At 44.4% G+C, this 25,251-nt stretch overlaps 2 protein-coding genes across 3 annotated transcripts in view; one reads left to right on the top strand and one right to left on the bottom strand.

Moving 5' to 3' along the window:
* Positions 1–6,100: 6,100 nt before the first annotated feature.
* On the top strand, positions 6,101–12,869 carry LOC115118220 (nuclear receptor subfamily 0 group B member 1-like). The gene is made up of 2 exons (XM_029646795.2): positions 6,101–6,907; positions 11,046–12,869. The coding sequence occupies exons 1-2, from the start codon at positions 6,184–6,186 to the stop codon at positions 11,285–11,287; spliced, it is 966 nt and encodes a 321-aa protein (XP_029502655.1). The 5' UTR covers positions 6,101–6,183; the 3' UTR covers positions 11,288–12,869.
* Positions 12,870–14,562: 1,693 nt separating this feature from the next.
* Positions 14,563–25,251, bottom strand: part of LOC115118222 (interleukin-1 receptor accessory protein-like 1) — a 538,706-nt gene continuing 528,017 nt past the window's right edge. Inside the window, exons 10-12 of one of the 2 annotated variants that reach the window (XM_065015162.1) lie at positions 22,418–22,588; positions 19,028–19,072; positions 14,563–17,204 (exon numbers count right to left, since the gene is read on the bottom strand). In XM_065015162.1, coding sequence (XP_064871234.1) covers positions 16,480–17,204; positions 19,028–19,072; positions 22,418–22,588 — 941 coding nt within the window. In that variant the 3' untranslated portion in view covers positions 14,563–16,479. The remainder of the gene's footprint in view (positions 17,205–19,027; positions 19,073–22,417; positions 22,589–25,251) is intronic. The other variant, XM_065015163.1, reaches the window with a different exon arrangement.

The raw sequence follows: 25,251 nt of genomic DNA, 5'->3' as shown, positions 1-25,251 counted from the left end.
GAGGAGATCACCACATCAGTAACTGGCTTCATCCATAAGTGCGTTGAGGACGTCGTCCCCATAGTGACCATATGTACATACCCCAACTAGAAGCCATGGATTACAGGCAACATCCACACTGAGCTAAAGGGTAGAGCTGCTGCTTTCAAGGAGCAGTCTATAAGAAACCCTGCAATGAACCATCAAACAGGCAAAGCATCAATATAGGACTAAGATTGAATCGGACTACACTGGCTCTGACGCTCGTCAGAAGTGGCAGGGCTTGCAAACTATTACAGACTATAAAGGGAAGCACAGCCACGAGCTGCCAAGTGACATGAACCTACCAGATGAGCTAAATTACTTCTATGCTTGTTTTGAGGCAAGTAACACTGAAACATGAATGAGAGCACCAGCTGTTCTGGACGACTGTGTGATCACGCTGTCCATAGCCGATGTGAGTAAAACCTTTAAACAGATCAAAATTCACAAGGACGCAGGGCCAGACGGATTACCAGGATGTGTACTCCGAGCATGTGATGACCAACTGGCAAGTGTCTTCACTGACATTTTCAACCTGTCCCTGACTGAGTCTGTAATACCAACTTGTTTAAGCAGACCACCATGGTCCCTGCGCCCAAGTACACTAAGGTCACCTGCCTAAATGTCTACCGACCCGTAGCATTTTTAAATTGATCAATCAACACACAATACCTCATAATGACAAAGTAAAGACACGTTTTTAGAATTTTTGGCAATATATTACAAATAAAAAACTGAAATATAACATTGCATAAGTATTCAGACCCTTTACTCAGTACTTTCTTTAAAACCCTTTGGCAGCGATTACAGACTCAAGTCTTCTTGGGTCTTCTTCTTCCCGAAGCCACAGTATACAGTTGAAGTGGGAAGTTTACATACACCTTAGCCAAATACATTGAAACTCAGTTTTTCACAATTCCTGACATTTAATCCAAGTTGAAATTCCCTTTCTTAGGTCAGATAGGATCACCACTTTACAAAGAATGTGAAATGCCAGAATAATAGTAGAGAGAATCATTTAGTTCAGCTTTTATTTCTTTCATCACATTCCCAGTGGGTCAGAAGTGTACATACACTCAATTAGTATTTGGTAGCATTGCCTTTAAATTGTTTAACTTGGGTCAAACGTTTCTGGTAGCCTTCCACAAGCTTCCCACAATAAGTTGGGTGAATGTTGGCCCATTCCTCCTGACAGAGCTGGTGTAACTGAGTCAGGTTTGTAGGCCTCCTTGCGCACACACGCTTTTTCAGTTCTGCCCACACATTTTCTACAGGATTGAGGTCAGGGCTTTGTGATGGCCACTCCAATACCTTGACTTTGTTGTCCTTAAGCCGTTTTGCCACAACTTTGAAAGTATGCTTGGGGTCATTGTCCATTTGGAAGACCCATTTGCGACCAAGCCTTAACTTCCTGACTGATGTCTTGAGATGTTGCTTCAATATGTCTGTCCACATAATTTCCCTACCTCATGATGCCATCTATTTTGTGAAGTGCACCAGTCCCTCCTGCAGCAAAGCATCCCCACAACATGATTCTGCCACCCCCGTGCTTCACTGAAGGGATGGTGTTCTTCAGCTTGCAAGCCTCCCCCTTCTTCCTCCAAACATAACGATGGTCATTATGGTCAAACAGTTCTATTTATGTTTCATCAGACCAGAGGACATTTATCCAAATAGTACGATCTTTGTCCCCATGTGCAGTTGCAAACCGTAGTCTGCCTTTTTTTAATGGCGGTTTTGGAGCAGTGGCTTCTTCCTTGCTGAGCGTCCTTTCAGGTTATGTCGATATAGGACTCGTTTTACTGTGGATGTAGATACTTTTGTACCTGTTTCCTCCAGCATCTTCACAATGTCCTTTGCTGTTGTTCTGGGATTGATTTGCACTTTTCGCACCAAAGTACGAGACCTCTAGGAGACAGAACGCATGTCCTTCCTGAGCGGTATGATGGCTGCGTGGTCCCATGGTGTTTATACTTGCGTACTATTGTTTGTACAGATGAACGTTTTACCTTCAGGCGTTTGGAAATTGCTCCCAAGCATGAACCAGACTTGTGGAGGTCTACAATTCTTTCTGAGTTCTTGGCTGATTTATTTTGATTTTCCCATGATGTCAAGCAAAGAGGCATTGAGTTTTAAGGTAGGCCTTGAAATACATTCGCAGGTACACCTCCAATTGACTCAAATTATGTCAATTAGCCTGTCAGAAGCTTCTAAAGCCATGACATAATTTTCTGGAATTTTCCAAGCTGTTTAAAGGCACAGTCAACTTTGTGTATGTAAACTTCTGACCCACTGGAATTGTGATACAGTCAGTTATAAGTGAAATAATCTGTCTGTAAACAATTGTTGGAAAAATGACTTGTGTCATGCACAAAGTAGATGTCCTAACCGACTTGCCAAAACTATAGTTTGTTAACAAGAAATTTGTGGAGTGGTTGAAAAACAAGTTTTAATGACTTCAACCTAAGTATATCTAAACTTCCGACTTCAACTGTATATATATATATATATATATATATATATATATATATATGTCTATTTTCTTTTGAAAATCTGCCACTGAACCACACAGTTCTATCTTGTAAGAGTACACACAAACTTTAGAATATTTTACCAAGGCAACATAACATTTTTTTTTCAAGGGAGACCTGGCATAGAGGTTAGAGCTCTCAAATAGAAGGCATAATCATCGCAGCAGCTATGGTATGGATAAAGACAATGTGACACCTCCACAGCTGCATGATTACGTGATCTCTCTATAATGTTGAGTAATTTAACTATTTCCAGACCCAACAAATAACAGAACACTATGGAAGGCTACTGTTGCTGTATTGTAGCCTACTCTACTCTACCCCATCAACCAACTACTAGCTAGTGACAAAGCCATGTTGTTATCATTTAGCAATTTTGTACTGTAGCTTACACTACCCCATATCAACCAACTAGCTGACTAGCAGTGCCAAGGCTATATTTTTTTCATTCAGTAAATCTGTAATGATACTGTAACCTACTGTAGACCACATTAACCACCTACAGTAGCGAGCTAGTGATAGCTTAGCTAGCTAGCTACAAAGAAACTTTGAATGACATCATCAGGGTTTTTAACTTAACATCTAGGTAATTAGTATGATTGCAGGTAAAACAACTTTAGAGATGATTACAAAGTTCAAAAGCAAAGTTGACTTACCGTTCTGCTGTTCTTGGGAACTAGACGGAGGCGTCCACATAAGAGTTTAGCTAGTTAACGGCGCTAACATTAGAAAGGGAAAGGGGGATACCTAGTCAGTTTTCCGACTGAATGTATTCAACTGAAATGTGTCTTCCGCATTAACCCAATGTTAGCTATCAAACTATCCAGCAAGAATATAGAGGTAAAAAACAAAAGAAACCGCCGCACAGGGGGTGGCCAAAGATTGCATGTTCGAATCCAGCGATAGAAAATTGTCTTTGATATTTATAGTTTACAGCTTATTCCAAACCTTAAAAATTCAGAGTTAATGTCTATCCTTAAGAATACGGAGTTAGTGCTTAACCTTGGAATGATACAGAGAAGTAACCAAGCACTTCGAAATTTGACATTTGAAACATCGAAATTTGACGTTTGAGAAACATGGATGAATGTCTAATTCTGACGTGAGACTGGGAGAGCTTGTTGATTGTTCTGTTGAAGTATAATAAGGCAATGTATAAATACATTTAGCCACTGTGACCCAAGGTGTGTCTGTGACCTTCCTATTTTAGCATGTGGTTCACACACATACACACACACACACACACACACACACACACACACACACACACACACAGAGGGAGTAGATGTCGGTGTGTAGTACAGGGGTATGCTGACCCATGTTTTACTGGGCAGGGGACCAGCAGATCTGGGCCCAGAGAGACAGTCTGGATCACATCACACACAGACAGGAGAGGACAGGAGAGGACAAACTGGACCTAAGAGGGTGATATCACTGCCTCTCCCATCTCCTCTCTCCTTTCCTCCTCCTCTTCTTTTCTCTCCTTACACATGCCTTCCACTCCTCTCACCCGCCCTCTGCTCTCCCACCCTCTCCTTTCACAACCCCTTTCCTCGACTCCCCTCCAAATCTCTCCCGCTAAGCCCTGCTCAGCCATAGCCCAGCCAAAGTATGAGAACATGATTATAAATCTAAGGCCATAAATCTGCTGCCAATCTGGCACAGTGGCTTTAACTGTTACCTGACATTAACAGCTTCCAAACCAGCACTTTTCTGTTTTGCACTCTCACTCATATGAACATTAAAAACAGTACAGTAAAACATGAGTGCCTTTCTGTCTTTGCAGTGGGTGGAAAACGATTGGCCCTTTTCTGTGGCATTAAAGAAACTGACTTCTGAGGCAAAATCACAATTCATGGGTAGGGGCCTGAATTCGCCTTCCATCCTCATTACCATAACCAGATTAACAAGTAGAGGAATAGAAGACTATGACAGAATGAGAAGAATTTGTATTACCTGAGAGGCAAAGAGAGCAGGCGAGGAGAGGAGGAGATGGTTGGAAAGGAGCAGAGGAGAGGGTTGGAGAGGATTGGAGAGGGTGAGAGAGGAGAGGGTTGGAGGTGAGGGATGGAGAGGAGAGGGTTGGAGAAGAGGAGAGGATTGGAGTGGAGGAGAGGGTTGGAGAGGAGGAGTGGGTTGGAGAGGGTTTGAGAGGGTTGAAGAGGAGAGGGGAGGGTTGGAGAGCGTTGGAGAGGAGGAGAGGGTTGGATAGGAGAGGAGAAGGTTGGAGAGGAGGAGAGGGTTGGAGAGGAGGAGTGGGTTGGAGAGGGTTTGAGAGGGTTGAAGAGGAGAGGGGAGGGTTGGAGAGGGTTTGAGAGGGGTGGAGAGGACAGCCTTTGGTCTGGTTCTTTATTCCAGCTCGACATTGAATATAAACATGTAAAACATCTCTATTTTCTTGCTGCTGTGTATCAATAGAAAGCCATTCTCTCTCTGTTAATGTTCTGAAGCTGCGGTCAAAGTTTCTCTTCCTGTCTTGGGTTCTTGGAGCACACAGTAGAAGGAGGTCTCTCTCCCCTGTTTATGAATATGGCTAGTCACTCAATGCCAGTCATTTCTCCAAGCCCAAAACAACCTTTTCTAAACACTATACAGTAGAGGCAGTGTGGAAGTCTTTGTTCAGGCTCTCCCCTGGACTACCAAATGTAGTCTCAAGGCTCATGCACTTACAACCTTTCCTATACTTGATGCCCCCTATGTGTCTTTCTCTCTGTCCTTCTCTCTATCTATCTATCCATCTCTCCCTCCCTCCCCCCCCCCCCAGTCTTGTCCCATAATACAATCTGAGAGAAAAACATTCTTCCTGAATATTGCCTCCCCCTCCTCCTCTACCTTCCTTCCTCCAGGTTAGTCCATCCCCCCACCCCTGGTGACAGATGTGCTGGGAGCGTTGAGTCATGACATCATAATTCAAGCGTTCCAGTTTTCACGGTTAAATCAATAACAGTGTGTCCGAGTCAAGGTTAGCGCCAGGCCTTCCCAGTGCTGCTCTCTCTGCTCCTGTTCACATAGAAAATCAGATAAATTCTCCCTAAAATAATTAAGCCTTCAGCTCTGTCTCTGGCCTATTCTTTACCAGCTAACAGCTGATTAACGGTGCTGTGAGGGAGTCAAGACAAAATCCTAAGAATAGAGTATCTCTCTCACACACAAAAACACAAGTATGCACACACAGACACACTCACAGAAATAGAGCAAGTATGAATATTTGTTTTGCTTTTGGGATAGTGAGATAAATATAGACCGTTGTGTCCAAAAATAACTGGATAACCTCAAGGGTATAGAATTGGTCAGTCTGTCTGCCCCCCCAGTCTCTCTGTCTGCCTCCTTGTGTGATATAATTGGCATGCCCTGAGGTACCGTTTGTCCTTTTCCGTATAGGCTATTTTAAACTAACTGAAGGGGTGATGCTGCTTAACATGTTATTTTATGATAGTGGACCTTACTATTCAACTTGCAGCAGCTGGCTCCCTCTGGGTGCACGTACTGGGGAGGACTGGAGCAGCACAGGGAGAAAGGGGCGGAGAGAGAGAGCATGAGTGAGTGAGTGGGAGGCGTCTCTGAGGTGGAATATGTAAAAAGTCTAAACAACAAGTCCTCAAAGCTCGAGGACAGACGGGAGCTAGTATAAATGTGCTGCTGTTCGCGCGGGGGTAATAGGGGCCAAAAAACACCCTCCCCCTCTCTGGATGTAAGCGCGCCACTGGCCATGGCCACTCTGGAGGGCTGTCATTGTCAGGGCGCCGGGGGGCAAAACAATAACAACAGCATCCTGTACAACATACTGAAGAACGACAGCCTCACGACCACCGAGGAACCAACATCACAGCCACAACACAGACAGCAGCACCAAGTGCTCAAGGTCTCCTCCTGCTCCTCTTCTTCGAGGTTCGAGCTTAGGCAGCAACAGGCTTGCTCTTGCGGTTCCTCGCTGCGACGGGGGTCTCTCCGGTCCCCCCAGGTGACCTGCAAAGCCGCATCCGCGGTCCTCATGAAGACTCTGCGATTTGTAAAGAACGTGCCGTGTTTCCGCGAGCTTCCCGAGGATGACCAGCTGCTGCTCGTTCGGAACGGCTGGGTGCCGCTGCTTGTGCTGGGCCTCGCGCAGGACCGGGTGGACTTCGAGACCACGGAGACCGCGGAACCTAGCATGTTGCAGCGGATCCTGACCGGTGGCTGTGTCAGCCAAGGCAGCTTCATGGACAGACAGGTTGAGCCGGAGCAGAGCGCGGGAACACCCGGGGTCTCTCTCGCGGATATCCAGGGCATCAAAGCGTTCCTGAAAAAGTGTTGGGGTTTAGACATCAGTACCAAGGAATATGCCTACCTCAAAGGAGCCGTGCTCTTCAACTCAGGTGTGCTGGATGCTTTAATAACGCAGGTTATTTACTCACTAGTCATTGTCTCGTTGTGTCCTTGATTGAGTTCATGTAATGGTATAGCCTACATACCCTATATGCAATTTAATACATTACTCTGTCTCTAGTTCTGAAAGTTTGGAAAGCAGTTACATATTTATATTTTATACAGAAAACAAACAAAGCTTATTTAATATGTGGGCAATTTCGAGCATAATGGACAATTGTGTCGTTCCACCAATTAATCCTTTTGAATAGAGTACCTTAATCAAGATTCTGCCATAAAGCCACATATTCACCTTAAAAAATACGCCTTTTTCCATCTCATGAGCAAAAACAAGGTTGCCCAACAGTATGGAAAACTTCATGTTAAATCAGTCATAAATATCCTTGTGACAGGGGGAATGGAAGCCTGTTGTGTGCAACAGGGAGGGGCAATCGAATGCAAGCTTCACAAAACAAACAGTATCAAATCTAATTTTATTTGTCACATACACGTGGTTAGCAGATGTTAATGCGAGTGTAGCAAAATGCTTGTGCCTCTAGTTCCGACTGTGCAGTAATATCTAACAAGTAATCTAACAATTCCACAACTACCTAATACACACATCTAAAGGGGTGAATGAGAACATGTACATATAAATATATGGATGAGCGATAGCTGACCTGCATAGGCAAGGTGTAATAGGTGGTATAAAATACAGTATATACATATGATATGAGTATTGTAAGATATGTAAACAATATTAAAGTGGAATTATTTAAAGTGGCATTGTTTAAAGTGACTAGCGTTTAATTTATTAAAGTGTCCAGTGATTGGGTCTTAGTGTGGGCAGCAGCTTCTCTGAGTTAGTGATTGCTGTTTAACAGTCTGATGGCCTTGAGATAGATGTTTTTCAGTCTCTCGGTCCCAGCTTTGATGCACCTGTACTGACCTCGCCTTCTGGATGATAGCGGGGTGAACAGGCAGTGGCTCGGGTGGTTGATGTCCTTGATGATCTTTATGGCCTTCCTGTGACATCGGGTGCTGTAGGTGTCATGGAGGGCAGGTAGTTTGCCCCCGGTGATGCGTTGTGCAGACGGCACGACCCTCTGGAGAGCTTTGCGGTTGAGGGCGGAGCAGTTGCCATACCAGGCGGTGATACAGCCCGACAGGATGCTCTCGATTGTGCATCTGTAAAAGTTTGCCAGGGTTTTGGGTGTCAAGCCACATTTATTCAGCCTTCTTCAACACACTGTCTGTGTGGGTGGACCATTTCAGTTGGTCTGTGATGTGTATGCCGAGGAACTTAAAACTTTACACTTTCTACACTGCTATCCCGTCAATAGGGGGTGCTGCCTCTGCTGTTTCCTGAAGTCCACGATCATCTCCTTTGTTTTGTTGACGTTGAGTGAGAGGTTATTTTCCTGACACCACACCCTCAGTGCCCTCATCTCCTCCCTGTAGGCTGTCTCGTCATTGTTGGTAATCAAGCCCACTACTGTTGTGTCATCTGCAAACTTGATGATTGAGTTGGAGGCATGCGTGGCCGTACAGTCGTGGGTGAACAGGGAGTACAGGAGGGGGCTGAGCACACACCATTGTGGGGCCCCAGTGTTGAAGGTCAGCAAAGTGGAGACGTTGTTTCCTACCTTCACCACCTGGGGGCGACCCGTCAGAAAGTCCAGGACCCAATTGCTCAGGGCAGGGTTGAGACCCAGGGCCTCCTGCTAGGTGATGAGCTTGGAAGGTACTATGGTGTTGAATGCTGAGCTCTAGTCAATGAACAGCATTCTTACATAGGTATTCCTCTTGTCCAGATGGGATAGGACAGTGTGCAGTGTGATGGTGATTGCATCGTCTGTGGACCTGTTGGGGGGGTATGCAAACTGAAGTGGGTCTAGTGTGGCCGGTAAGATGCACTTCTTGATGACAGAAGTGAGTGCTACGGACGGTAGTCATTTACTTCAGTTATCTTTGCCTTCTTGGGTACAGGAACAATGGTGGCAATCTTGAAGCATGTGGGGACAGCAGACTGAGATAGGGAGCGATTGAATATGTCCGTAAACACACCAGCCGCTGGTCTGCGCATGCTCTGAAGACGCGGCTTGGGATGCCGTCTGGGCCAGCAGCCTTGCGAGGGTTAACACGTTTAAATATTTTACTCACGTCGGCCACGGTCCTTGTTAGTGGGCCGCCACGGTGGCACTGTATTATCCTCAAAGAAGGTGTTTAGTTTGTCTGGAAACGGGATGTCGGTGTCCGTGACGTGGCTGGTTTTCTTTTTGTAGTCCGTGATTTCCTGTAGATCCTGCCACATACGTCTCGTGTCTGAGCCGTTGAATTGCGACTCCACTTTGTCCCTGTACCGGTATTTAAGCACTAGTCATTGTCTCGTTGTGTCCTTGATTGAGTTCATGTAATGGTATAGCCTACATACCCTATATGCAATTTAATACATTACTTAATACATTACTGTCTCTGTCTCTAGTTTGAAAAGCAGTTACATATTTATATTTTATACAGAAAACAAACAAAGCTTATTTTAAGATTCTGCCATAAAGAGCACATATTCACCTTAAAAAATACACTTTTTTCCATCTCAAGAGCAAAAACAAGGTTGTACCGGTCCCTGTACTGGTATTTCGTTTGTTTGATTGCCTTGCGGAGGGTTTGATTGCCTTGCGGACGGTATCTATGGGTAACACGGTTGAAGTTGTATGCATGACCCACTTAGTTTTCCATGACAAAACACAATAAAATGTCCATAAACAGTATAAATTATCTTCAGAAATGACTTTGTCAAACTAACAAAATAACTAGGGCTTTACAATGATGGTTTAAACTTGGAGAAATGTTGGGGTTAAGTGGTTTAAAATCTTCCTGGATGTCAGAGAGGATGCACAGAGGGACATGTCAAAATGCAGAATTCTGGCACTTGATTATATGAGAAACAGATGTATTTAATGTTCCATGTGTTACTTCATTTAATATAACAGTCTTTTAAAATGCCATATTTGTGCAACCTTTCTACTTTAATAATCAAAGGCAGTCAATATGTTTTTTATTTTTTACTAGGCAAGTCAGTTAAGAACAAATTCTTATTTTCAATGACGGCCTAGGAACAGTGTGGTAACTGCCTGTTCAGGGGCAGAACGACAGATTTGTACCTTGTCAGCTCGGGGATTCGAACTTGCAACCTTTCGGTTACTAGTCCAACGCTCTAACCACTAGGCTACACTGCCGTATATATACAGCATATTTATAATCCAGTTAAACCAAACATACACTGATTGTACAAAACATTAGGAACCAATTTTGCCCTCAGAACAGCCTCAATTCATCCAATGCTTCCCAGAGTTGTGTCAAGTTGGCTGGATGTCCTTTGGGTGGTGGACCAATCTTAATACACACAGGAAACTGTTGAGTGTGAAAAACCCAGCAGCTTTGCAGTTCTTGACACACTCAAACTGGCGCGCCTTGCACCTACTACCATACCCGTTCGAAGGCACTTCAATAGTTTGTCAAAAAATATTTGGCATGGGTCCCCAGATCCTCGAAAGTTATACCGCTACACTATCGAGAGCATCCTGACCGGTTGCATCACCGCCTTAAAAGTATTTAAGTGCATTTGAACAATCCATGTCTCAATTGTCTCAGGGTTTGAAAATCCTTTTTTAACCTGTCTCCTCCCCTTCATCTACACTGATTGAAGTGTATTTAACAAGTGACATCAATAAGGATTCACCTGGTTATTCTATGTCATGGAAAGAGCAGGTGTTCTTAAAGTTTTAAACATTCAACACAGTGTACAGTCACCATATTAGCCTATTTATTCCCTTCATCTACTTCTAAGGAAGCAGTTTGTGTTATTGTTTTAGCAATTGGTATTGTTTTAAGAGATTTGCATCCTTCAATATCTGGAGACTTCAGAAACCTTGCCAGAGGGCGTTGTGAGATATTTGTGGATGATTTGGGAGGTAGTCTACAATCAAGACCTTCTCATTTTTCAACAGATGAGACACCTGGTTACCATGATGACTCGGGTTCCCTGAATTTCAACCCAAACAGTTCATGTACTTGTCCAAAGTTTCTATATGATAATTGATTTATTCTCCTCCACTACTATCCCCCACCCCCTCTACCTCTCCCCAGATCTTCCTGGTCTGTGCTACCTCAACTACATCCAGTCACTGCGGAGCGAGGCTCACCAGGCTCTCAACGAGTATGTGAAGCTGATCCACCGGGACGACGCCACGCGCTTTGCCAAGCTGCTCATCGCCCTGGCCATGCTGAGGGCCATCAGCCCCCCGGTGGTGGCACAGCTCTTCTTCAAGCCCATCATTGGAGCCGTCAATATGGAGGAGGTCCTGCTGGAGATGTTCTATGGGAAGTAGAGGCTTTCTATGGTCCTGTCCAGAAACAACCCCTAGATATAGCCCCCAAGTCCTTCTCTTAGTCCTTAGTCCAATTTCATTTATTCCCTACACACTAGAAATGTGACCTTGCCCTAGACTCTCCACCCCCATTTCCCCACTTCCGCTAGCCCCTAGCTCCTATTGGATAGTAATAAGCAAAAAAAACATGCCCAATACAGAAACAATATGATAGCTCCACCTTGCCCTCCAGTTGGCTATAAAGGAACAATATGATAGCTCCATCTTACCCTCCGGTTGGCTATACAGGAACAATATGATAGCTCCACCTTGCCCTCCAGTTGGCTGTACAGGAACAATATGATAGCTCCATCTTGCCCTCCGGTTGGCTGTACAGGAACAATATGATAGCTCCATCTTGCCCTCCGGTTGGCTGTACAGGAACAATATGATAGCTCCATCTTGCCCTCCGGTTGGCTGTACAGGAACAATATGATAGCTCCACCTTGCCCTCCGGTTGGCTGTACAGGAACAATATGATAGCTCCATCTTGCCCTCCGGTTGGCTATACAGGAACAAGATGATAGCTCCATCTTGCCCTCCGGTTGGCTGTACAGGAACAATATGATAGCTCCATCTTGCCCTCCGGTTGGCTGTACAGGAACAATATGATAGCTCCATCTTGCCCTCCGGTTGGCTGTACAGGAACAATATGATAGCTCCATCTTGCCCTCCGGTTGGCTGTACAGGAACAATATGATAGCTCCATCTTGCCCTCCGGTTGGCTGTACAGGAACAATATGATAGCTCCATCTTGCCCTTCGGTTGGCTGTACAGGAACAATATGATAGCTCCATCTTGCCCTTCGGTTGGCTGTACAGGAACAATATGATAGCTCCATCTTGCCCTTCGGTTGGCTATAAATGTTTTTTTTGCTATATTACATCTATCAAATCCTCTCAGATCAATATCTGTGGGGTTTATTCTGGACTGGCCCTTTCCATCGAACGGACAGAAGAACACATCTGTAGTTCTAGTAGAACTAACTAACTGTTAACCAACCGTTTGATCTGAATGGACCATTGAACCGAAGGACAGACAATGGAAGAGATGTGTGTGTTTTGTTAAAGATGTTTTGGACACTGGTTGATTAAGAACAGTGGGGGTAAAGGGGTGTTGGGGGCAGGCTGATGATCAGCCTGTAACTTTCTTTTTATATAAAACTATTTTTCTATCATAAAAGTATTCTCTGAATTGCTTTGCGTGCTTGTGTCAGGTGAGTGGTGCTCAAACTGTCTCTATGGTGATCAGAAAGGCGTAGGATGATGTTGCCCCTGGACACTGATCTAAGGTCAGAGTGGAGTTTTACCCCCTAACGATTAAGGTTAAGGGTAAAATGTTCCTAGATCTGTGCCTAAGGGCAACATCTACCCAGACAGATCAGAAAACCCAATGTTCCTTTTCAGTAACTATGGTGGATTATGTGTTCTGAATAAAGTTTGATGTCTGTTCACAGTTCGCTGCTCCCACATGCGATCTTTAATTCAACACGGGTCTGAATTGGGAGCAGCAAACATGGAGCGGACATGACCTTTTTTCCACAGTTGTCCTTCTCTGTTCAGGTTGGAACATTCTCTTTTCATCGGAGTGTGGGATCTGAGCCCTATGAAGCTAGCTGGTACTAAGCAGTGAAGAATGGCCTTCTTCAAATCTGATTGGTAGAAATCCCAGTATAGCTCCGGGCTTGGTTATATAAATCCTCTACCACTCACTGTTGTCCTGGATTCACATCTCACCATATTGATACTCTACTCATACTCTGGTTTCGACTCAATAGATTTTTCCTGTGTCTCTGTCTGAGGCAATAGGTGATTGTTGCTGTGCAATTGCATTAATTTATCATGCAAGCACACAGTTTAGAGTGTAATTGTATCCATTATAGGATTATCATAAGGCTGGTAAGAGAAACAGCAATGGACCTGTTATGACCACAAGAGGGCACTGTTTAAACATCACACTGGTAGTGTCATGCACTCATGCAGACACAGACACACATATGCGCGCACACACACAAAACCCAGCTTCAGGGCAGTCACAGGTGTGCAGAAGAAAATCTTGAGGAAATGACCTGCAGAGTTGGATGGCCTCCGGGAGTGTTTCGCTTCTCTCCAAATCTCACCATCAATGGGCAGGATGTTCCCAGAACAAATGGGAATGCTACTCTGGTCAACATCTGCAGGAGGGATTCAGGGGGTGGGGAGAGCTGCTCAACACCTCAAAGACACAAAACTTGTAGGGTTTTTTAGGGCTCGATGCAATCTGGATTCTAGAGAAAGCAATCTTCCTGCCCAGTTGCTATACTGTAGGACTGTTTGGGTGTGTGTGACAGATGAGGAGCAGGCAAGCGTGGAGACACAAGGTGGTCAGGCACTGAGCGGTCAGAACAGCACCCACGTACTGGGGATGAGTGTGTGCGAGGGGAGGTAGTAGGAGTAGCATTACGCTAAGACGACAACAGATGCCATGGAGCCGGCGGCAGGAGGAGTGTGAGCTGTTACCGGGACAATGAGGGAATCCAGAACCTGTGGGTGGACCGCAAGCCCCCAACAGTCCTTACCACTTCACTCTGGTGTAGACCTGAAATAATTGGATAGGCGTAAGCATGACGGTAGCACCACTTTATCCTCTGATAGGCCAGATATATAACCACACCAAAGGTCTCTCCCCGGTTTTACCTTTGTTTAACTAGGCAAGTCAGTTAAGAGCAAATTCTTATTTTCAATGACGGCCTAGAACTGCCTTGTTCAGGAACAGAACAGATCTTTACCTTGTCAGCTCGGGATTCGAACTCACAACCTTTGGGTTACTAGTCCAACACTCTAACCACTAGGCTACCTGCTGCCCCTCTATAAGTCTATTAATCGTGTATGTAGTAATAAAAGACCAGTTGTCAGAAGACACACCAGCTATATCACTGATGCCTGCCACCGTGGTGTGTGTGTGTGTGTGTGTGTGTGTGAGAGAACATGTGTGTATTCATGCCAGCCTGCCACACTCACTGGCCATATTACTGCGCATGACTGTGTGCACGTGTGTGTGGATCCTATTTGTCTCATTGCACCAATTGCTAATACAACATTAACCAGCAGATGGCAGTGTTTAATCATCTCTTCATTTCGCCTGCCTACAGTAGCTACTACTTACAGAGCAGAACTATTGAATTCTGGTCCTGGATGGCCGGAACTCTGTCTTTTGGACCATGGAAGACTGTTTAAAATGAACAGAACATAAATGAATCGAGAGGAGATCCACATTTTTAATATGCAGTGAGAACGTAAGGGCAACTGATAAGAATGGATTGTGTTTTTATAAAGATAGACATTTCCTTCCAAGTGATTATCGTGTTTATATATTTATATAAATATCTATATCATATATAGAATATGTATCTATTTGCTATGCATACTCAGAAATTACACCTTCAAATATAATTTTTAAAGTATTTTGAAGCACAAACACACCTTTTCTTTCCTTAAACATGACCTAGATAAGCAGGGATTAAAAACAGACTTCTCAGCATGGGAAAATATTTCAAGAACTCAACCAAAACATTGAAAATGTATTTTTTAAATCTAAAAATGTTTCATGAGGTACTCAAAATCCATACTGTTATCTTAAAGGTCCAATGCAGCTGTTTTTATCTCAATATCAAATCATTTCTGGGTAACAATTAAGTGCCTTTCTGTGACTGTTTACAATTAAAATGGTCCAAAAAATTAATTAGTGTCTAAATATCAATTTATCAAGCAAGAATTTTGCTAAGACTGTCTGTGAGTGGTTTGAGTGGGAAGGGGAAAACTGAATATTTGCTGTTATTGGCAGAGAGGCTTGGTACTCTTTCTTATTGTTCTAATTTACTGCATGGTGTTACCATGAAAGATCAAAACTCCCTCCCTCCAAAACAGGCTGAACAAACAGCTCTTCAAACAGCTCCTACACTAAAAGGGCCTAATTTTCATAATTTTATAGTATTATTACAACCTCAGTGACTGCACTTGGCCTTTAACAAACCAGGAACCACATATCTAAGTGGTGTACAAAACCAGCCTAGCACACACACACACACATCCCCCTTAATGTCAGATGAAATGTAAATAAGTATGACTTTCCAAGCAAACTCTTTTTGTTATAAAAATATACTTATTTTTAAAATAATCAACACATTTCTTTTTAAGGTGAGGGATTTCACTATCACACTAAAACAGCGAGGCTGTTTGTTTTTATAGAAAATATGAAGCTTTAGAGAGCGCTCTGACTGACTGACTGGAGAGGACTAGGACCCCTCTCTAAATCATCCCCTTCCTCTGGTCCACAGGAAGTTACATCAACATCACCAGTAGCTCTTCCTTCTTTTTGCATATTCTATGATTTTTTAAAAGATTGTTTTAAAAACTAGATATACACCTTATACAGGTCAACAACAAGATGCTGCTCCTTGGAGTGAAACGTTGCAATGTCCAGGCAATTCCCCAAAAGTGTGTAAAAAAAAGATCTTAAACTACATAAAGTCAAGATAGAAAACACAACAGCGCAGATACATGACATACTGGCTTTCTTCATAAGCATATTGTAATTAAATAAAAAATTAATAATAAAACAGAAAAAATAGAAATATATAAATCTGTGTGACAAGTTAAAGCAAAGTTAAAGTAAATAAGGCAACAAACATGATTGAATAAAAAGAGAAAAACACAAACAGGAAGACACTTATGCTACAAATAAACTGAAAATATATGTACAAGACCCTGTTTTCCTTTTGTGTGTGTGTGTGTGTGTATGTGTGTGTGTGTGTACGCGCGCATGCACAAGTGCCAATGCGTGGGTTCTTTTATTTTTTATTCACAGTTCATGTTGATCAAACTCTGATGTCTTTTGATCAAACAGTTTGTTGTTGTCAGTTTGAATCTTTAATCCTCGGGTTAAGAACTTCTCCTCTGCATACACGAGGACCACGTTCCAAACCAAACCTGCCCCGACTTTGTCTTGCCTGTTCACAGGGGTCCACTCCTAACCGAACTCATCACAATCTCTCAGATGTAGCCAATCAGTACTGGCTCATAGAAGCGTGACACCAAACCGATCCAAGTCAAACCAGACCAAACCGCGTTTCTCTGCTAGTGTCGTAAGGTTCTACCCTGCCCCGCTCCCCCTGGTCACCAGATGACGCTGGAGATGCTGGTCTCCCTGGGCAACAGAGGCAGCATGGCGTGGTTAGTGTGGTCCTCCTCCACACTGTGCTCGCGGCTCTTCCCCACTGGCGGCCTCTGTCCATTCAGCATCGTCAGCGGGATGTTGCAGTAGGTGTGCTGGTTGCCTAGTGATGACAGCGGCGGCAGCGTGCCCCCTGGCGGCAGGTCGTACTCGTAGCTGCGGTAGTAGTGTTTCTGCCGCATGGTGGTGTGGTAGGAGTTGTGGAAGGACGAGCGGAGTTCCGGGTGTGCCGTGGCCATGGCGGTGGAGGTGGCAGCTGCCATAGAGATGGCGGAGACGGTCTGGAGCTCGCCGAAGGGGCCCTGCTCGCTGACGTCCATCGCTGGCTCATGGCTCAGCATGGGTTCGGTGCGGCAGAAGGGCATCTCATACTGCAGTTGCTTCCAGAACTTGGAGCTGAGCTTGTTGCTCTTGGGGCCACGCCACTTGATGACAGTGAGGGTCTTGATGGTGTGTTTGAGGGCCTCCATCTCTTGGTAGTTCATGATGCCACGCAGCTCGGCACACTCAATCAGAATCACCTTGATCTCCCCGGTGACCAACATGTTGCGGAGGCGTGTCTCCAGCTCAAAGATGCTCCACCCCCGCCGCACCACATAGTTGGGCGTCATGACGATGATGAGGCGCTTGGATTGGTCCACACAGCGTGCCACGTCCTCGATGTAGGCTGGATAGAGGGAGAGAGACAGAGGGATGAAGGGAGAGGGAGAACCCAAAGCACTCAGCATACAATCAATCTCCTTGAAAAAGGAGATTGATTGTTCTATACACTTAGATTATTATATTCTATACGCTTAGATTATTCTATACACTAACATATTTTCTATAACATGTTTTGTACAGCGCCTTGCAAAATTATTCACCCTCTTTGGCGTTTTTCCTATTTTGTTGCATTACAACTTGTAATCTGAATTTTTATTTGGATTTAATGTACATACACAAAATAGTCCATATTGACCTGAAGGAGCTGCAATGCTCCGTAGCAGAGATTGGAGTATCTGCCCATAGGACCACCAAGCCATACACTCCATAGAGCTGGGCTTTACGGAAGAGTGTCCAGAAAAAAATAAGCAAACATTTTTGGTGTTCACCAAAAGGCAATGTGGGAGACTCCCCAAACATATGAAAGAAATCTGGTCAGATGAGACTAAAATGGAGCTTTTTAGGAAAGGAAAACGCTGTCTGGTGCAAACCCAACACCTCACATCACCCCGAGAACACCATCCCCACAGTGAAGCATGGTGGTGGCAGCATCATGCTGTGGAGATGTTTTTCCATCGGCAGGGATTGGGAAACTGGTCAGAATTGAAGGAATGATGGATTGCACTAAATACAGGGAAATTCTTGAGGGAAACCTGTTTCAGTCTTCCAGAGGTTTGAGACTGGGACGGAGGTTCACCTTCCAGCAGGACAATTACCCTAAGCATACTGCTAAAGCAACACTTGAGTGGTTTAAGGGGAAACATTTAAATGTCGTGGAATGGCCTAATCAAAGCCCAGACCTCAATCAAATTGAGAATCTGTGGTATGACTTAAAGATTGCTGTACACAAGTGGAACCCATCCCAGTATTGCCTTGAAGAATGGACAAAATCCCAGTGGCTAGATGTGCTAAGCTTATAGAGACATACTCCAAGAGACTTGCAGCTGTAATTGCTGCAAAAGGCGGCTTTACAAAGTATTGACTTTGGGGAGTGAATAGTTATGCAAGCTCAAGTTCTGTTTTTTTTTGTATTTCTTGTTTCTTTCACAATAAAACATATTTTGCATCTTCAAAGAGGTAGGCATGCTGTGTAAATCAAATGATACAAACATCCCAAAAAACTATTTTAATTCCAGGTTGTAAGGCAACAAAATGGGGAAATTACTTTCACAAGCTACTGTACACAGTAATATATTTGTTGTAACATGATGTGGACATGAGACATCTAGCACAGCACTTCACAGTACAATGGATGGACAACTACAAGACATACAACACAAAACAGACAGCAGTCAGACAACAGTTTAGCGTTTAAACATACAATTACTATAACACAGGAGGCTGCTGAGAGGAGAACGGCTCATAATAATGGCCGGAACGCCGCAAATACAATGGCATCAAACACATGGAAACTATGTGTTTCATGTATTTGATATCATTCCACTTATTCCGCTCCAGTCATTACCACGAGCCCGTTCTCCCCAATGAAGGTGCCTCCAACCTGTATACTACAACTGGTCTTAGTCAACACTATCTACATCACTTCTAATCTCTCTCTCCCTCTCTGAGGTTTTTGGATCGGAGTGTGTCTGTGTGCAATGGCATGTGTGTTTGTGTACGTGGGTGTGTGTGTCTGTGTTTGTGTGCTAGAGTGTGTGTGTTCTGACTTAAAAGCTATGCTCCTGCTGTGTAAACGCTTACAAAATGCCCACCCTAAGCTTCTCTTCCTGTCCAGAGAGGAAGTGCATCACAGTTCGCTGACACAAGAGGGAGACTGAGGACATGTACCTCTAAGAAGTCTTGTGTCATCCTGGTAAAGCTCATTGGCCAGACCTAAACATAAAACATGTCAACATTGAGACTCAGATCACAGGAGAACACAAACAGCAAAGAGGACATGCGTAACACTGGCATATGAACTAGAATTTATTATTTTGCTCTCTCTTTCTCTCTCACACACAGTTTTTTAGCAACTTGTTGTATAACTCTGACTAGGGACTAGTTTCTCCGTTCAGCTGTCTCTCGCTCATCCAGCAGTGCAGTAACTACAGTAACAGCCTCTAAACATGTTCCTCTATGATGTCCCATTCTGTCTGAAGCTGCCTACCATACCGCCGGAGCAGTAGTCTCACTGGATGTGTTCACTCTCGCTCTATTCCACATGAAACCCAGCTAGATGTAGTAATATATACTGAACATCCTGAGCGATTAAACATACAATTATGTACTGAACATCCTGACCCAGCTAGATGTAGTAATATAAACTGAACATCCTGACCCAGCTAGATGTAGTAATATATACAGAACATCCTGACCCAGCTAGATGTAGTAATATATACAGAACATCCTGACCCAGCTAGATGTAGTAATATATACTGAACATCCTGACCCAGCTAGATGTAGTAATATATACAGAACATCTTGACCCAGCTAGACATAGAGCTGTGGTAATAGATTTCTCTGTATATTTTTTACCTTAATTTCACTAGGCAAGTCAGTTAAGAAAAAATAATCTTATTTACAATGACGGCCTACCCCGGCCAAACCCTTAACGAAGCTGGGCCAATTGTGCGCCGCCCTACGGGACTCCCAATCATGGCCGGTTGTGATACAGCCTGGAATCAAACCAGGGTCTGTAGTCTGTAGACCACTGCGCCACTCGGGAGTCAATACTGATACTGAACTTCCTGACCCAGCTAGATGTAGAGCTGTGGTAATAGATACTGAACATCCTGACCCAGCTAGACATAGAGCTGTGGTAATAGATACTGAACATCCTAACCCAGATAGATGTAGTAATAGATACTGAACATCAAGACCCAGCTAGACATAGAGCTGTGGTAATAGATACTGAACATCCTAACCCAGATAGATGTAGTAATAGATACTGAACATCAAGACCCAGCTAGACGTAGAGCTGTGGTAATAGATTCTGAACATCAAGACCCAGCTAGACGTAGAGCTGTGGTAATAGATTCTGAACATCAAGACCCAGCTAGACGTAGAGCCGTGGTAATGAACAACCTGGACCATATACATAGACGGACTACTAGACAGATTGGCACATGCATCAGAATATGTTCACAAAATATATTCATGAATGTATTAATGGGTTAAATGGGAACTAGAGAGGACGCTGCTGGGGATAACATGTACTCTATGATATCTGCCCGACAGCATGTATACTGAGCTAGCTGTAGCTCATGTCCACTGTTATACAGTCCCCTTGCTGAGGGCACAGTCAGTGTGGCATAGGCTACACAGTAGAATACATTTTGGACTAGAAAGGTGAGAGAGAATGTTGCATCTCGGTTAAAGGGAGTGGGTTCTTAAAGGAAAACTCCACCCCAAAACTATATTTTTTGTATTTGTTTCCTTAGTCCATTGTTGACATGGTTCCAAAACGTTTTGCTTGTCAGCACTCAAGTTTTCAAGATATGCAACTTTCAAAATACAAAAATCAATCATTTATGTTTGGGAGCCTCCTTTTGCCATTGAAATGCTCAGTCTGATCATGTGGGCGTGTTGATACAAATGACGATATATTTACATACACAGTCCTGATTGGTGGATAGGATTGTCTAGACCCTAGAGCCTACCCCGCTTACCCCTTCAAAGTAGGAGGATACATATGCAAATAAAAGATTGTCCATTGGTCAGAATAATCTAATCGGATTGTGATGTCATGCTGTGGGCCAAAATCTCCATTCCCATCTGAACAGGCTGAAATTTCAGGCCTTTTTTCTCTCAAAAAGCTTGTACATTAAAAGGGCATGATCATAAGTTTCACAATTTCCGAGTTATTTCAACCTTAGTGTGGAAATATCATTTTAAAAACAGAAAAATCACTTTTTTTTTTACTGCACTGCCCGTTTAATAGATCTTGAAAGGAACATGACAGTGTATAGGAGTGTATCAGGAATAAGACGGTTCAGATGGTTACAACCAATCATAAGCATGCATTCTATGATCATGCACTGAACAAGTGCATGCATGCCTGTTTAAACAAATGCACAGTATGCATATAACACTTGCTGTTGTATACAGTCATACACTCGGGCTCCTGAGTGGCGCAGCGGTCTAAGCCACTACATCTCAGTGCTAGAGATGTCACTACAGACCCTGGTTTGATTCCAGGCTGTATCCCATCCCAACCAGTCGTGATTGGGAGTCTCATGAGGTGGTGCACAATTGGCCCAGTGATGTTAGGGTTTGGCTGGGGTAGGTTGTCATTGTAAATAAGAATTTGTTTTAAACTGACTTGCCTAGTTAAATAAAGGATAAATAAAAAAATACAAAATATTATTTAGAGATCTTTGTTGCACAAACTACACATATACACAAAATATTATTTAGAGATCTTTGTTGCACAAACTACACATATACACAAAATATTATTTAGAGATCTTTGTTGCACAAACTACACATATACACAAAATATTATGAACACCTGATCTTTCCATGACATAGTGACTGATGACAGAGGCAGACGATATAGTGACCGAGTAAAGAACAATCACAATAACAACAACAATAACTGTACAAGCCACAACAAAATTAGTGAACGTACTATCACGTAACCACACACAGCATCCCTTACCCTACCCCCTCATCACCCCCACCCAACCCCTTTCCCCCTCATCACCCCCACCCAACCCCTTTCCCCCCTCATCACCCCCACCCAACCACTTTCCCCACTCATCACCCCCACCCAACCACTTTCCCCCTCATCACCCCCACCCAACCACTTTCCCCCTCACCCAACGCCTTTCCTCCTCATCACCCCCACCCAACCCCTTTCCCCCTCATCACCCCCACCCAACCCCTTTCCCCCTCACACTCCCTACCCCTCTACCCCACCCCCACCTCTTTACACCACCCTACCCCCTCCAACAGGCCCCGACACACCCCTGACTCCGTCAACCTCCCCCTCACTCACTCCCGTCAAACTCCCCTCCCTCACTCCAGTCAACCTCCCCCACTCCCGTCAACCTCCCTCACTCTCGTCAACCTCCCTCACTCCCTCACTCCCGTCAACCTTCCCCTCCCTCACTCCAGTCAACCTCCCCACTCCCGTCAACCTCCCCCTCCCTCACTCCCGTCAACCTCCCCTACAGCCGTCAACATCCCCCACTCCCGTCAACATCCCCCTCCCTCACTCCCCTCGTCATCACTTACTTCCTGTGGGGATGAGGTCTCTGTCTGGGATGAAGAGTTTGTACCCGTAGTGTTTCTCCAAGACGTCAGGGAGGATCTCCAGGGCAAAGCGCTCCTCCTCCTTGGTCTCCTGACTCCACTGGTCAGGGTCTACTTTAGTGTAGGACAGGTATGCATCATAGTCCTTATTATCTGCCAGAAACACAGAAAGACAGACAGAACACAGAGAAGGTCTGGTGAAGCATTGCACACTCAGGGATATGAATGTAGGCATGAACAGACAAAAAAAATGACTCTTTATTATGTGAAAGTGAAAGAAAGAGAATTATATTGCCAGACATAATGATAGAGCTGAGAGCTGCAGTAGAAAGCCAGACTGATGGATCAACAAGAAACTAGAGGGAGCAGTATAAAGCTAGACTGATAGATCAACACTAGAGGAAGCAGTAGAAAGCCAGACTGATGGATCAACAAGAAACTAGAGGAAGCAGTAGAAAGCCTGACTGATAGATCAACAACACTAGAGGAAGCAGGAGAAAGCCAGACTGATGGATCAACAAGAAACTAGAGGAAGCAGTAGAAAGCCAGACTGATGGATCAACAACACTAGAGGAAGCAGGAGAAAGCCAGACTGATGGATCAACAACACTAGAGGAAGCAAAGGTGTCAAAAACAGAAAACCAAGTTCCTCTCAGAAGCTACAGGCTATCAGGACAACCACTCTGATTTTGTCTCATGCGCACACACACACAAACACACCTCTCCCCAGAAGATAAACTCATTAGTGCACAGTGGTTTTCCGACCCTAAAGGCTCTCCTATAATCCTGCAGGAAGGGAAAACAGGAAACTTCCTTGATCTGTAAACCTGGCACAGCATTCCCGCTAGCTGCTCAAAGGCTTCCCTTATTTCACACAGGTAGGACGCAGAGCACGGAGAAGGAGAGGAGTAGGAAGAGGAGAGGGGATCAGAGTCTGTAAGGGGTTCATTGAAGGCACTTGAATGATTGAAAAAAATATATACATACATTGGAGAGAGAGAGAGAGAGAGACATACAGAGAGAGACAGAGTATACCGGATAAGGCAGGAGAAATACTCCAGATATAACAGACTGATCCTAGGCCCCCCCGACACAAACTATTGCAGCAAAAATACTGGAGGCTGAGAGACACTGTTACCCCGTCCGACGATACCCCCGGACAGGGCCAAACAGGCAGGATATAACCCCACCCACTTTGCCAAAGCACAGCCCCCACACCACTAGAGGGATATCTTCAACCACCAACTTACCATCCTGAGACAGGGCCGAGTATAGCCCACAAAGATCTCCGCCCCAGCACAACCCAAGGGGGGGCGCCAACCCAGACAGGAAGATCACGTCAGTGACTCAACCCACTCAAGTGACGCACCCCTCCTAGGGGCGGCATGGAAGAGCACCAGTAAACCAGCGACTCAGCCCCTGTAATAGGGTTAGAGGCAGAGAATCCCAGTGGAGAGAGGGGAACCGACCAGGCAGAGACAGCAAGGGTGGTTCTTTGCTCCAGTAATGACTTGGACTCAGGTGATGCCTTGTTGCCTCACCAACAAGCCCAAACTAGGACGGAACTAACTGTGGGAGGAGAAACTAAAAAAGTCTCCAACTTCAGTTTGTTGGTAGACTTTTTCCTTTGATTTGGGTAGGGAGGGAGTTGGCTTAGTCCCAGCCTCCCCGTCCCAAAGCAGACAGCAGTTCTCTGCTGGTCCACAGGAGAGGGTGGACATCATACCATGACATATTGAGACTGATCCCTCTCTTAATGGAGAACAAATTGAAAATCTGCCTCCCCTCTTTCCCATGTATCCCTAGTGACCTACAAACACACACACAGGAATTCAAGTGCACACACACATCTCACTCACTGGGTTATTACTGGAGACAATGGGCTGGCTGTCAGTGAGGAGTTTGTGTGAGTTCATGTATGTGACGTGTGTGTGTGTGTGTGTGTGTGTGTGTGTGTGTGTGTGTGTACCTGGGAGACTGTTACGGCTGCAGGCTCTGACCGGTAATAGCTTTCATAGAAACAACCTTCAAAGCACACATGCAGACTAGTTGATAAAGTATATATGTGTGAGTGAGTGAGTGTGAGTGAGTGTGAGAGTGAGAGAGAGATGTGGTTTGGCCTGAGGCCAAACCACACGACCAACAACACTGGACACTTTATGGAACACAAAGCCTTCACTATCTCATCCTGGAATATCCAAGGCCTGAAGTCGCCTGCCTTTGGCATAAAGAGTAGGAACCTGGACTTTATCAAACTCTTTAACATCATCCTTAGCTCTGGCATCTTCCCCAATATTTGGAACCAAGGACTGATCACCCCAATCCACAAAAGTGGAGACAAATTTGACCCCAATAACTACCGTGGGATATGCATCAACAGCAGCCTTGGGAAAATCCTCTGCATTATCATTAACAGCAGACTCGTACATTTTATCAGTGAAAACAATGTACTGAGCAAATGTCAAATTGGCTTTTTACCAAATTATCATACGACAGACCATGTATTCACCCTGTACACCCTAATTGACAAACAAACCAATACAAAGGCAAAGTCTCCTCATGATTTGTTGATTTCAAAAAAGCCTTCAACTCAATTTGGCATGAGGGTCTGGTCTACAAATTGATGGAAAGTGGTGTTGGGAGAAAAACATACAACATTATAAAATCCATGTACACAAACAACAAGTGTGCAGTTAAAATAGGCAAAAAACAAATTTCTTCCAACAAGGCCATGGGGTGAGACAGGGATGCAAAAGCCCCACTCTCTTAAACATATATATCAACAAATTGTTGAGGGCACTACAAAAGTCTGTAGC

The sequence above is a fragment of the Oncorhynchus nerka genome, linkage group LG3 (genome assembly GCF_034236695.1).
Source record: "Oncorhynchus nerka isolate Pitt River linkage group LG3, Oner_Uvic_2.0, whole genome shotgun sequence".
Lineage (NCBI taxonomy): Eukaryota > Metazoa > Chordata > Actinopteri > Salmoniformes > Salmonidae > Oncorhynchus > Oncorhynchus nerka.
The sequence above is the reverse complement of the archived record's forward strand: the minus strand, read 5'-3'. Positions and strand labels throughout refer to the sequence as shown.

Excerpts from the sequence above, each read along its gene's own strand:
- LOC115118220 (XM_029646795.2), top strand. The coding sequence starts at position 6,184 with ATGTGCTGCTGTTCGCGCGGGGGTAATAGGGGCCAAAAAACACCCTCC. Across the intron at positions 6,908-11,045 it reads AGCCGTGCTCTTCAACTCAG|ATCTTCCTGGTCTGTGCTAC; the intron begins GTGTGCTGGATG and ends ACCTCTCCCCAG.